General features: G+C 37.3%; 1 protein-coding gene across 8 annotated transcripts in view; it reads right to left on the bottom strand.

Moving 5' to 3' along the window:
- Nucleotides 1–552: 552 nt before the first annotated feature.
- LOC100135367 (uncharacterized loc100135367) overlaps nucleotides 553–15,173 on the bottom strand; it is a 31,560-nt gene continuing 16,939 nt past the window's right edge. For 7 of the 8 annotated variants that reach the window (XM_012964258.3, XM_012964259.3, XM_012964260.3 and 4 more), the window contains 2 exons: nucleotides 13,730–13,879; nucleotides 553–1,049 (listed from right to left, as the gene is read on the bottom strand). In XM_012964258.3, the coding sequence (XP_012819712.1) occupies nucleotides 829–1,049; nucleotides 13,730–13,879 (371 nt within the window). In that variant the 3' untranslated portion in view covers nucleotides 553–828. 8 annotated transcript variants of the gene reach the window in all.

Below are 15,173 nucleotides of genomic sequence, written 5' to 3'. Positions count from 1 at the left end.
ACTATCCCTTTAATCTTTTAATTTCAGCTAGTTTGTTTTTTGTAATACTACAGTAGATTTATAGAATATGCCATTACATAGTTACATAGGGTTGAAAATGTCCATCAAGTTCAACCCTTCAAAGTAAACCCAGCACACACAAACCTATACCCTATCTATACACTCTCATACATAAACTATATATACCAACATTAATACTAACTGTAGATTTTAGTATCACAATAGCCTTGGATACTATTAGTATACATGTATATTGATGACATAATTGACTTTCTAATAAAATATATTTAATATAAGCAGGATAAAACAACTTGCTTTTCTACTTACAGTGATCCACCAGTGATATCCTAGTTAAACACTTTCCTAATGTCAGAAAAAATCCCCTCCCTCTATACACACTGGGGAGCTTTGCATTTTCTGTGGTCAACAGACCCGTGAAGAAAAATGCAAGGGATTGTGGGAAAATAAATTTTGGCTGGAGGAGAGCTGGCTTCTGATACACTGTCAAGAGTCAGAACTGGCAGTGTGATATAACAGAAAGGGACAAACAGATACTGTCTCATTGTAATTATATTTACAAATAGCTTTAACACATTTTAAAATATTTCATAAATGCATACAGGAATTTTTTTTTTATTAGGCAAAATATATTTTGTTGTAATTAGTTATCTGGGTGAAGTTCCCTTTAATACAAAAGAAACAAAGCTTTGTCATCTTCTAGTACCACAAGAGATTAATAATAATACTCAAATATTTTGCTTTAATAATGGAAGCCAAGAGGAAGAGGCCAATTGTAATTTACTGAAATTCAGTCTTTATTAAAAATATTTATAGTTTTCCTTTCCTCCCTTCTCCTGCACTAAATCTTTTGGCTCCAGCAACAGACTCTTCTACGAGAACCTTTGCTCCAGTATCAAATTCATACTGCATTGCATCTGCAAACTCTGATGCGTCAAATGTGCTGTTGTAGGCGGAGGCTCTATCAGCGAGCATGCACTTCTGTGGAAAGGACGATATATTTTGTGCTAACTCAATAGCGCACTGTAAGCCTGAAAAACAAAGTTACATTTGTTTTAAGAAAAGGTTTTTAAAGATTTACTAATAATACATACAAAGATTAACATATATTAGAAGATGTGATGATCTAGGAAAGATGAATGCACCATGATGCATGTCAACTGTATCGTATGCAACCTATCATTAGTCATTTAGGGGATGATTTATGAACAGTCGAGTTTGATTTTTTTATTTCGATTGGAGTCTGTTTAAAAAACTTGAATTCGACTTATGATTTATAAAAAATTGAATGTCTGGTATTTATTAAGTGCAAACAATCTGGAAACTCGAATATAAAACTTCGCCATTTAAAAGCTTGAGAGTTTCTATAGAAGCCACCAATAGGAGCTTGTTTTAGGCAAAGTCAAACCATAATTTCAATTGGAGTTTACGAGTTTTATTCGAGTTTACAAGTTGTATTCCAGTATTCAAATTTATAATTCAAGTTTTTTTTTTAATTGTATGCGTTTACCACTTTAATAAATAAGTGAACATTCGATAAATGAGTATTAAACGTTTTAAGGATTAACGATTTAGAAAAACGAACTCGCATTCACAAATTCGAAAATTGATAAATAAGCCCCTTAATCTGCAGTGCTGCATAGTACAGTCAATCTCTTAGAGCTTCCCACTGAGGTTGGGGCAGCTAACCAACCTCCCCTGTCCCTCTTAGGACTTGGTTCCATCACTGATGGAAAACTAAATGCCTTACAGCCTTAATGCACAACACTACAACCTTGAAAGATGAAAGCAGAGTTTGTAACAATCATACAGTATTTAGTAAAAGGCCTCATGATTGTATGTCACTTGCAATATCAGAGAAGCCAGAGTGGAACCCTTGCTACCCATATACACTGTAGATGGTATGCTCCACTTGTTATAGATGTAACTATAAATGCTATATAACAACACAAAAACTAATTATTGCAGGCACCTGAAGGCTAATAAAGAATTCAGTAGTGATATTCAGTGTGAGTCACACAGCCCTGCCTTTAATAACAGTGGCCCCCTAAGACCACAAGTGCCTTTGAGATCCAAGAACCACACTGATTATATTCCTAATCCTGTCCCCAGAAAGCCTGTCTGCCTGCTTGTGTGGTTGTTACTGAGGTTGAAAATCCCTGATAAAGTCAATACTATGAACCTCCCCAGAGAGAATAAAATACATTTCTGCTTTATTTTACTTTTCAACACCCTAATCAGAGCAAGAGGGAAACTACCACTTGTTTGCATTAAGCTGTTTTCTACAAATGTTGACACAGATTTTGGATACCTTATCCAGGAACCTCTTACCCAGATAGCTCCATATTACAGGGAAAGCCATCTCCCATAGAACCCATATTAAGCAAATAACTCTGATTTTTAAAAATTTTTCTTTTTCTCTTTATTAATAAGCCAGTACCTTGTACTTGATCAAGACTGAACTGCATAAATCGTATTGCCTTATCCAGAAATCCTTAGGTCCCAAGCATTCTGGATAGCAGATTCTATACTATTGATTAACTATGTTTTTTCCTTTTTTTGGATCATAATGTTATGTCCTTATATGACTTTGTGGCTACGGCTTAATCTGGAAGCTCTCTTAAAGTAAAAATAAGTGAACTATATCTTACTGTAATGTGCTGTTATGACAGTTTTACTTGTGGTGACTTAGTAGTAGGAGTTCATTTTCCCATCTGCAGGAAATGTTACGACTCTAGTAACAAGTTCACCTCACAGAAGTAAATGTTCCACAGCAATACCCCCAAGGTCAGCAGCTGAGATGTGTCATTTTTCCTCTGTTACACGTTTGTTATTCTAAGGAAACTTCCATGATGTGTCCAGAATTAATTCCGTTTAATGGAGATTTCTCTTCCTCTTCAGAAAAAAACTGTTTCTTTTGCATATATTAACAGCTGCTTAACAAAGTCTGCTCCTCTAAACACTACTCTAGTGCACATGCAGTTTCTGAATCGCTCTGTATACGAAAGTATTTGCTTTTTACATAATTAGCCTCATCTGTGGAAATATGGCAGACTTGGGAAGCTTCAGTCCACACACTGGCACTCTGTCTGGAATGGTTGCAAATTATCTTAACTATCTCTTTTTATCTCTCAATTACAATACAAAATGAAGACCAAATGGTATTATTTTATTTGTTCAGGTTTGAAAAATTGGAGGTTTGGTGATGATCCACTTTTTTGTTTGAATCATTAAGGTAATGAAAAAAGTAATTTTTCAATATAAATAATGGAACTAGAATACAATACATTCATAAGAACACAACAATTGCACCAGAAAATATTCATTTCTCAAAGCATAATAAACACTCTATGGAAAAGAGCTCAAAAGGGGCCAAAGAAACAGAATGCAAGGATATACAAAGAATACAGTGAAACAAACCTTAAAATGAACAAACCTTCCCCTTTATGCTATTTGCTAATATATAACTGCTGGGAATTACTTTGAAGATGGAAGAATATTGGATGGTTTACTCAGTATTTCCTTAATCTAATAAAGCAGTAATTGACACAAGAAGACTGATAGGTAACAAAAGAACCCATTTAGATTAGACACAAAGACAAGTGTGCAAGGAAAAGCCCTGTACCTGACAGGTGTCTTGGCCAGGAAGCAACTACAGGTCTCCCTTTGCATGATGCCTATTATAGGCATTCTATGCTGCACAACTTATAACCAGGTACAACCATGCTCTGTTCATGTAGCACCCATTCCCTTACAGGGACAATTTACCAACCAGTGGAAAAGGCTGCACTTCTTGTTTCTGGTGCAAAATTCTGTGCCTGGTTGCAGTGGGTGTAATTATGATGGAATTCTGGGAATTAATGTTGAATTAGGGAGAAAAAAAACACAGTAAATTGTGCCTATATTTGCACTTCCACTCCTTTGCTAAATGAGCCCTTTATTCTCAAAAATATTTCCTGTTTTTGCTTGTACTGCTAGGGATCATTAGGAGAGGCATGTAATTTGGCTTAAGCTAAAATTGTATTGCTATTTTCTTTTGAGTTGAGCAAGGATTACAGCCTTATCCTGACATTAAGACAGACATTATGAAGGTTTTAGCAGTTGTGTTTCTACTGTTTGTGCTACAATGGTTATCTTGTGATGTCATGCTAATTTATGTACTTGAAAATAACTCTAAGTTTATGACTATATAAAAGCACTTGGTAGTCCAACAACAGGTGGTACATTATTTCTTATAATATACAAGTTTCATTGAATCATGTGATAGCAATTAGACCAATGAAAGCAGCACGTACAATAGTCCCCCACAGGGGGTGCTTAGTTATGTCATAAGTTTTAATCTGCACATAATGGTATTGCTTTATGTAACTCACTGAAGAAAAAACATTTGGCCTTCAGCCTCAGGCTGAACTCCTCATGGAACTCCTCAGTAACTTCAAAAGACAGCCATACAAAAGGCTTAAACATCTCATCTGATCTGAATCAGCCCGTTGATGAAGTCCCCTTGCAACAGGTCTGTATAGGTCTCTTCAGCCTGCTAAGCCCTGAGACCCAGCAGTATGTGAACTGGAGGCCAAATGGGGCAGATCAGACCTCTTTATGTATGCCCAGCTTAATACCCTTATATTTTACAATAGAAGGATACAATATCATTAACTACACACACACAGCCCATATAGGCAAGTAAAGTAAAAGTTTATTAACTTATTTCGCTCACTCTATACTTGGACTATAGTACCGATTTAGGATCAAAATTATCTTGACTGTGTAAATTACTATGTTTAGTTATATAGGACTGCAAGTGTACATAGAGCTTTGAAGACAAAAGCTACTGCTAGGACAGTAATTAAACTTAACAGAGGTAAGAAACTCTGTCTATACAAGCTAATTTACTGTTCTAGCACTAGCTTATGCCTCGCAAAGCATATACAGTGCTCGAATGGCTAATACATATTGTGCTGATTTCTATGACAGTTAATCCTTTTGCCCTCAATCTGTACTGGTCCTGTATGTGAATGTATCTATCAGTTTACATAGTATTGTTAATTTTCCTGTTCCTCCATTTTTATAATTTTCACCGGTTTCCTTTTATTTTAGTATAATTATGCAGTGCTGAAGACCTGTCTGTAATCATAGCCAAGCATATAAATGGAGCTAGAACAGTGCTGTCCAACTTCTGTTGTACCGAGGGCCGGAATTTTTCCGACCTACGTGGTGGAGGGCCGATAATGGAAGCCAGTTTTGACCACTCCCCTTTTTGAAACCGCACCCACTTGAAACCACACCCATGTTATCACATGACCATACCCATATTAATGGTTGTAGTACAGCAAAAACCCTACCCTGTCTGTGTGTGCCATACTCTGCCTGCCCTACCCTGCCTGCGCACCATACTTTCACTGTGTGTGCCATTCTTGGCTGGTTTGTGCCATACTTGGCCTGTGTGTGCCATACTCTGCCTGCCCTACCCTGCCTGTGTGTGCCATACTCTGCCTTCCCTACCCTGCCTGTGTGTGCCATACTCTGCCTTCCCTACCCTACCTGTGTGTGCCATACTCTGCCTTCCCTACCCTGCCTGTGTGTGCCATACTCTGCCTTCCCTACCCTGCCTGCGTGTGCCATACTTTCACTGTGTGTGCCAGTCTTGGCTGGTTTGTGCCAAACTTGGCCTGTGTGTGCCATACTCTGCCTGCCCTACTCTGCATGTGCGTGCCATACTCTGCCTTCCCTACCCTGCCTGTGTGTGCCATACTCTGCCTCTCCAACCCTACCTGTGTGTGCCATACTCTGCCTACCCTACCCTGCCTGTGTGTGCCATACTCTGCCTTCCCTATCCTGCCTGCGTGTGCCATACTTTCACTGTGTGTGCCATTCTTGGCTGGTTTGTGCCAAACTTGGCCTGTGTGTGCCATACTCTGCCTGCCCTACTCTGCCTGTGTGTGCCATACTCTGCCTTCCCTACCCTGCCTGCGTGTGCCATACTTTCACTGTGTGTGCCATTCTTGGCTGGTTTGTGCCAAACTTGGGCTGTGTGTGCCATACTCTGCCTGCCGTACTCTTCCTGTGTGTGCCATACTCTGCCTTCCCTACCCTGCCTGTGTGTGCCATACTCTGCTTGCCCTATGCTGCCTGTGTGTATGGCACACACAGGCAGCATACAGTGACACAATGCTGGCACTGCTCCTACAGTCTGCACAATAACTACATATTAAAAAACTTTTTAATTGCAGTACCACCTCAGTATATGTTCTTTTTTTAGTGTGCAGGGATTATTTGTGGGTTTCTACTCCTCCTGAGGTGTGAACAGGGGAACAATGGGGGTGATTACAGCCTGAGCCTGAGGTGTGAACACTGCAGGGGGTGAACAATGCAGAGATTAAAAGGTGTGAACAACACAGGGGATTACATATTTAAACAATACAGCCTGATTACAGCCTGAATCTGAGGTGAGAACCATGCAGGGGGGGGGGGGGGGGGGGGGGGCAGTTAATCACAGTACTGATACCATTCAAAGCTTACACAAGAGTAAGCCATCAAAGCAGCCAGACAGGTGGGGGGCCACACAGAGGGGGGTCGCGGGCCGCATGCGGCCCGCGGGCCGCCAGTTGGACAGCACTGAGCTAGAACATACTGACTCTACCTTTGATGGTGCCTTGGACAATATAAAAACCACATATAAGAAGCAACTGGAAAGGCAGGCAAACACCAGGTTTTTATTGGAAGAAAAACTTCAAATACTACATTTCATTGTAATGAAAGAAATATTAGCACCCTGTTTGAAGGAGATGAATAAGCATGAAACTGCTTTGATATTTCCCTTTAGTAAGAATCCTTTGTCTTTTGCATGAAACTAACTATCAATATAAAATAGATAACAAAATCAGCACATCAAAGGATATATGGTTGACTAACGTACAAACAAACAACATACATACTACAGGTTTCAATCCAAGCAATATACCTGCAAGTCTCTGAAAAACTTCTGCAAAAAATATATACTAATTTTAGATCTTTAAACTACAGCTGCAAAGGCCATGCATTATGGTTTGTAAGCAAAGCTGTAAAACATAAAAATGGAAACAATTGCAGTGGTTAGTAATGGGTGAAATTTTTCATGAAATGGGTGACAAAAAATTGATGCGCACAACAATTTTTTTGCCGTTTTCCCAAATATTTTGAAAGATTCATCACTAGTAGTGGTGTCATTTCCCAAGTGTGGGTCACCAAACGTCTATGTGTTATTAGAACTGTCAGAATATTATTACACATATGCCCTAAAATTATTATAAATACCCTGTAGCAATGTCCAGATGCTTTGTATGATTATCCTACTAAAATCTGGGTGGTGAAAAAGAAAGGTTACATCTTAGTCAACATATTCTCTATTTTTTTTAATAGACACCCCCCTAACTCTAGTCTCTTTAGAAGTATTAGCTAGTAACACTTAGGGGCTGATTTACTAACCCACGAATCCGACCTGAATTGGAAAAGTTCCGACTTGAAAACGAACATTTTGCGACTTTTTCGTATGTTTTGCGATTTTTTCAGCGTCTTTACGAATTTTTCGTTACCAATACGATTTTTGCGTAAAAACGCGAGTTTTTCGTAGCCTTTACGAAAGTTGCGTAAAATCTTGCGATTTTTCCGTAGCGTTAAAACTTACGCGAAAAGTTGCGCCTTTTTCGTAGCGTTAAAACTTAAAAGGTGCGAAGTTTCGCGTAAGTTTTAACGCTACGAAAAAAGCGCAACTTTTTGCGCAAGTTTTAACGCTACGAAAAATCGCAAGATTTTACGCAACTTTCGTAATGGCTACGAAAAACTCGCGTTTTTACACAAAAATCGTATTGTAACGAAAAATTCGTAAAGACGCCGAAAAAATCGTAAAAAATACGAAAAAATCGCAAAATACCGATCTTTACGAAATAAAACGCAATCGGACTCATTTCGACCCGTTCGTGGGTTAGTAAATGTGCCCCAAAGTGTCTATCTTTGGTTTCTTGCATAAATAAATAAGAAGTATTGGGCAACATTAATGCAAATGTCAGCATCAGAATCCATGTGAGTTGTTGTTTTTTTTATTAAAATGTAAAAAAAATGAGAATCATATTGATATACAAATGCCAGAGGTTAGACAGATAAAACTATTAAATCATCTAATATGGAGGACATAGCACCAAAGCACCAAAGAAATTGCCAAATAGGACACTAAAATGGTAAACAAAATTAGCACTACATAATTGATATTGATATATTGATATTGATATATTGAAGTTATTCTTTCTGATAAACAGTACACTAATTTGTGCATATCTAATTAATCAAGTCATACACACCATGCTTATGTCATACTATATTTATGCTATAGGTATTTTTGAACGCTCTCACTCATATCAGATTGTGGTCAGTAGTGATGAGGGAATCTGTCCAATTTTGATTTCCGAAACGGTGAAAATTTGTGAAACGCGACCTTTTTGACGCACACAACTTTTTTTTGTTGTCTGTCAAATATTTTTCCTCTGCAAATTTTTCCACCTGTTTTGTGAAAAAATCTGCTGTGAATCCATGTCTGCCAAAAGATTTCAGTTATCGTTAATGGTCAGTTTATATATGGCCTGGCTGGGGGGCATGTCCCAAAGTATTCCATTCAGCTGTGAATCTTTTTTTAAAAAGGATTATTTGGGCGCATGGGATAACTGCAGATGACTTTTGCAAGAGGTTTTCTTACTGTACTATTTCTTTTTACTTCACACATACTGTACTGTTTCTTTTTACTTCACATTTTGTGTCGTTTTGCTTTCTTGCCATCTTGGACAGCGGGCTTCACATTAACACCGAATGCTTTGACATGTAGTAAGACCCATTATCCATGCAGTGTATTAAACCTTTTAATACAAATAAGCTGTTATGAAGGATAAAGATGGCAAGCACTCCTTCCACCACTACTGAGGTTAAAACTCTGGTTTTATTTCATCAGCTTAAAGAAGGAAAAGTACAATCACTACTGGGTGCGAAAATGTTATTCAACCACAGTGACTGTACCTTTCCTTCTCCTTTAAAAATAATATAGGCTATAATGGTTTTTAGCAGATGAAATAAAACTGGAGTTTTAACCTCACAAGTGGTGGAGGAAGGGCTTGCTGTCTTTATCCTTCATTGCATAACACCCCAAGCTACAGGCTCGGGCCACTCGGGGTTTGTACACCTGGGTCAGCAATTTTGCTGGGTGAGGTTTTGAGTATAATGATAGTTGCTGACTGGAGAGTTAAGCCTGAGGTATTTTACATCCAGGTTATGGATTATTCACGGTCAGCATCTGTTTAATGTCTTAACATAGCTGTAGCTTTTGTATAAGTTGAGTTAAATAAGATGTTATGCAAAACGATCTTGGCTTTGCTTAATCTTGTTCTATGTAAAGAACCTCCCACAGGGGCAAAATAGGAATGTATATGAAATGAAATTTGTTTTCCAATTGTGCTACTCCTATCATTCCACATGGCTAGTAGGATGATGCCACATAGGCTTACATGCAAGTGTAAAACTCTAGAATCTCAAATTTTGGCAAGAATGTAATAAAACATGTAACAGTCAAGTAACCTCTTCTCTGGAATTGAATCAACAGCTGTGCCAGGGGCTCTAGCATGCTAATCACAAGTACGTAGTAGTTAAGGAATAGCATCAAAAACAATATTGACTTCAATGTAAATATAGTAAATATATTTTAAGGAATATTGGATTGCTAGCAAAATGAATGAAATTAATGAAATGCTTCTCTCAACATAACAATTATTTCTGTTATAGATTGTTGTTGTTTTAATATCACTATAAAGTTTAGAACTGAAAAAAACTAAATTTGCTGTCATAGATGCTAGGTTCCTATTAAACTGTGTAAATCATAATGCCTCAAGCAGTAATAGATTCCAAAGACATATTTCCAAATTTATGAATATGTTTTGACTATGAGTATATGGCGTGATACTTTTAACAAAAATCATTTCTTCCAAGCACCACCAGTTATGACTAATACTCTGCTCTGGTCTCTTGAGTAGCCACAAACGACCTTTGGCATTAAGAAACAGAAGGCTTTGGGTCACATTTATAAATTCACCTTTTGACCACTTAATTTATGTTGCAGATGTATGAGAGAAGAATGGCAATAACGGCTATAGAGTGGATGAAGGAATGGAAAAATTGTATTGACTTAAAATAGAGAAATTTCAACGCGCATTTGTTGTACCCTGATGCAAGTAAATTTTGGAAAGTGTGACAAAGGCCTGTTCTGTACAAGAGGGAAGAGAAACCCTCCAAAGTGAGCTTGAAGTCCTTGAATTCTTTAGCAGCAGTAATGAGTCAGAGGACTGATCCAGCTTGGCATTCAGACTAAAATGACTAAATATTAATATAAGACCTAACATGAATTTGTTCAGCTATTTACTGAACCCAAGTCTCTCAGATATTTAGCAGAAATCCAATACTTGGAGATCAGCCTTATGTTTACAGAGAAAATGATAATACTGCACTGTGCAGCAGTACTCAGCATTGCTAAGCAAAATTGTATATATTCCTCCCTTACACACCCAGGATTATAATTGCCACCCAGTCCCTTATTCTGAATTAGATAAAATTATATGGGAACATGATCTATAAAAACGTCAGGGGCTTCTTTAATTAGGCTTCATCACATCATAAACTATAGCATTAAGGTTTAGCTCAGCCAAGATGAAAAGTTTTTAAAGCACCATTGTAATTTTTATTTTCATCACAACGTAACCCTACTGTACTAGTCCAGAGAAGTGATCATTAGAAGACTAAAATGCATTGGTATTATACAATAAAGAAAAGAAAAAAAGGAAAGAGAAAAAATTACTGGCAATTTTTGATTTGAGTTTCAATTATATTTCTATGAAGCATTCTAGAAACTGCATTTTCAGTATTGTTTCACAGGCAGAATAATTCCTACAAGATAGCACAAATAATAAGAATATAATGGGATATGCTGTACTGATTGTGCCTAATTGTATTGATCAAAATATTTATATTAATGGTTTTCAATTTTCGAGTTTGTGAATTCGAGATTTTCTAATTTGAATAAACTCGCATTTCGAATGCTTGTTTATTTATTAATAAGGAAATATGGCATATGGCTTGACTTTGCCTAGGACAACTCCTACTGACTTTTATATAATCTTGCAAGCTTTTTGATGCCAAAGTTTATAAGAGTTTTTTTGATTGCTGTACCTTAATACTAGACATTCAAGTTTTTTAACCATAATACGAATTGTGCAAGTTTTAGCGCTAAAAAACTCAAATCATGAAAAAAATAAATCAAACTTGAGCATTGCTAAATCTCCCCGTAAATGTATTTGCATAAAAGTAAATTCTCAGTTAGGGTCTGTTTATAATTATATCATACATGTTTGTAACTCCATGACATCTGGAGAAACCAAACTGATACAAAGTTGTATGAATCAGCTCTACCAGCTGAAGGCAGGTAGCTTCTTGGCTTTGAATAATACTAAATAAATATAAACACTGATGTGGAAACCAATATTTATGACATTAGCAAGACAATATGTGAAACTACATTTTTGAGAGTTCTTATTGGAAAAATGTTAAAAAATAAGGCTATTAGAACCAGGCCCGGATTTGTGGCAAGGCCACAAAGGCCTGGGCCTAGGGTGGCACAAACACAGGGGCGGCATGCCGCCCCGCCGCAGGCAAATTTTAAAATTTTGCTCCCATACGGAGAAAATGGGGACATCTCCCCACTGCTCCGTATGGGAGTTCTAAGTTTGGCACATGCGCATAAGCGTTCGCGCGGGGGGTGGGGGGGTTGTTCGCGCATGCGCGTTCGTGTGGCAGGGTGGCGATAGGGGGTGCCCCAAGTAGAAATCCGCCGCTGAATAGAACTCACAAAGGTGATCCATGACCATATAAAGTCACATGGTCATAAGCCAAGTGCTTTTATACAGGTCATGAAACTGCGAGGTGACTGCTTATATACAAATATTTTATAGCAGGGAGACTTTTTTTAAGAGAAACGCAAGTCCTGTGGCACACATTACATCATTAAGCACCATTTATAAGCAATGACACCTGATGATGTCACCATGCACCAATTAATTTACAGAATATTCATGGCTCTCGTGTATTATATATATTTAGCAACTATTTAGAATGTTTAATCAATACTGCTGTGGGTAAAATTAAAGCAGACCCTTTCAATTTCCCTTGTCTTGGTCCCATGCTCCCAACCTCATTTGGTGCACATAACACTATATAGTTGTGCAACAGTCAATTTATAGTCATTTGTAAACTGCCATCCAGCCAAAGAGAATACTGAGATCAACGCCTGATTTTTGTATGGGTGTGCTCGTACTAACTACATGATTCTCTAAAAACAATGAAAAATAGTTCTGGAAGAAAAGAGCAAGCACATCTGTACTGTATTAGATAATATATATATCTGTAACTTTTATGAATGTTGTCAGTATTCTAGTACACAGCACTCTTTTTTAATTAAAACATCCTTACCTATTATAAGCTCATTTAGAAATCTCAGCTGTCAATCATACTTTGCCTTCCCCACCTCTGTGCCTTGGGCATAGAAGCAGGATAGGCAGTTACATTTACTTTCCATTCTGCACTTTTCTATATGTCACTGCACTCCCCACAACCTATAACTCTGTAGCCTGCGCATGGGCATGCACATCACATCCCCCATTCTGGCACATATACAAAACCTGCCTGCTTGTTCTGATTGTGAATGTCAACATTTATATAATTTATATATTATAAGTAAAGTTTATTTTGCTTGACTAGCACATTAGAAAAACATTTTGAATTATTTCTTAGGTCACATCACTTAGATTTATACATAATGAATGACACATTGAAAAAAGAATTCATATTTAACTGGAATGGATTTGATAACAATGGTATATTTGTTAATAATATTATATGTTTTTTTAGAAATTATTCACAGTTCAGGAACTATTGTAACAAACAGACTAATGTAAATTATTGTCAATTCTCAAATGGTAGCCTTAGTTGTAATTGTTATCTTTATAAACTGAGCACTGAAACACAGGTGCAGGTCCTTATCACAGTGGTATGAAACTGCAGCCAAACTTATTCTGCAAATTGGTGAGGATACAATTTATAAGAAATATCATATAGATATAGCTGTAGTCAGAATTAAACACAATAATATATTTCTCGTGATTTTAGTACTTATTGCAGAATTTGAGCAAATCTTTAGGGTACGTATTTAATGGAAGACGGAAGATGGAAGTATTTTACATTTTTATCATATTCTCTCATTTGAATATGCAAAAAAAGAGCTCTGATTCAGTTCAGTATTAAGCAGAATCTAACAATTATGGATTCTGTGTTCTAGTTGTTATCAATATTTTGACACTATACCCCCTTCACAGATATCTTTTAGTTTGGAGAAGTTTAACACTGGATGTTCAGTGAACAGGCTTCTTGAAAAGGAGGTCAGTGTGACTTATCCCCTATAACTGTGCTTAGAGTTGTTCTTAGACTTGTGTCATATTTTATTATATGGCTGCCAGTACATTGATTTGCCTAGCTGTAAGCATATACCAAATTTAAAATAATGTTTTTATTTGGCACATACATAATAGTAATTACGTGAGATAAAAAGGTGTGGAAGACCTGATTTTGTTCTTGTGAATAAGAATATACCCACCTTGGCCATCAGGTACCACACGATTAGCTAATCCAAATTCATATGCTTCTTGGGAATTAACTGGCCGACCTGTAAGGATAAGATCCAGGGCACGGGAAAGCCCAATGAGCTTGGGAAGTCTTACTGTCCCACCATCAATTAAAGGGACACCTGCCAAAACAAATCAGTATTTTCACACCTTTATTATGATTAATACAATGTTTTAAACATGGGAGGATGTTTTAAAAAAAATTTGTGAGAACTGTGAAAACTGTCTTTGATGCTGCCATGGAGAAGCTGCTATGAATAATAGTGGAGCTGAGCTGACTACTATCTAGTTCAGTTTTGGGTTCAGTACAAGATTCAGGCAGAGATGCTTTGGCATAAGTTAAGTTGCTATGCCTGTAAGTAAATTTCATCTTTGGTTATATAAAACAGAAAATTTTAAGCGTGTAAGACAAAGGCCATCAAAAGCTTCTTCCAATTAAATACATTTCAGTGATAACTATGATTTGGTTTTCTTGTATTACAGCTTTTCCGCATTAAAGAGTGACTATATATTTGTATCTCATGCACGACAGTCATGAGATCTCCCCAGGAAGTACTTGGGGGGATAATTTGGTTAAGTGGCTCCCTTCGCCTACATAAAAGCAAATGAAAAAACAATGACACATTTTCAATCAGGACAAACAGTAAGGGAAAAAGTAAAATATGAAAGTACAGTGTTCATTAAGCATCCCTGCAGATATTTTGTGATGTACATTTGGCGGGACCATTACTCAAATCACTGTTGCTGGAGGGCTAGTGTAGGTAGGTATTACATCATTAAGACATATACAGGTAAGGGATCCCTTATCCGGAAACCCGTTATCCAGAAAGTATGGAAAGTAATACCTGTACTTACTTCACACAGAATGCACCACATCTTTGCTTTCAGTGCAGTTATCTGTGTTATGCCAGTGCTCAGACAATTCTGCACTTAATATCTTAACAGCAGGTTACTGCCACAGTGGCAATGATCTGCAAAAACACTAACATTCCAAATATCATTTACACAGAATAGTGTGTTCACAAAATCAGCAAGCCAAGATCAGCTTGGGCATGCCTGCCTGTGAGAGAATTAAGGCAGCAGATTGTAGCTTTGGAACTGGAAAATTTAAAGGCAGGTGTGGTCACCACAGTTTTCAAAATAAGTGATACATACAAAATATGTACTTTGTTTGTGTGGCTGTGAGACAAACCACATAAGGGTAAACACACAGCAGAAGATCCAGGAGCGTTGCTTACACTCACTGTGTGTGGTGTGTTCAAGACTAGTACAGCTGTTAGCAAATATTTGTTGCAAAAAAAGGAGAAATTTAGTCTACTAACTAAATGAGTAAGTTTAATACATGCACAGACATAGGCAGGCTTTTACACTCCAGCTGCTGGAACAATAACTTCCAAAATACCTCTGTCAATCTGC

Source organism: Xenopus tropicalis, chromosome 6, assembly GCF_000004195.4.
Source record: "Xenopus tropicalis strain Nigerian chromosome 6, UCB_Xtro_10.0, whole genome shotgun sequence".
NCBI classification, from domain to species: domain Eukaryota; kingdom Metazoa; phylum Chordata; class Amphibia; order Anura; family Pipidae; genus Xenopus; species Xenopus tropicalis.
This window is presented reverse-complemented; position numbering and strand designations above follow the sequence as displayed.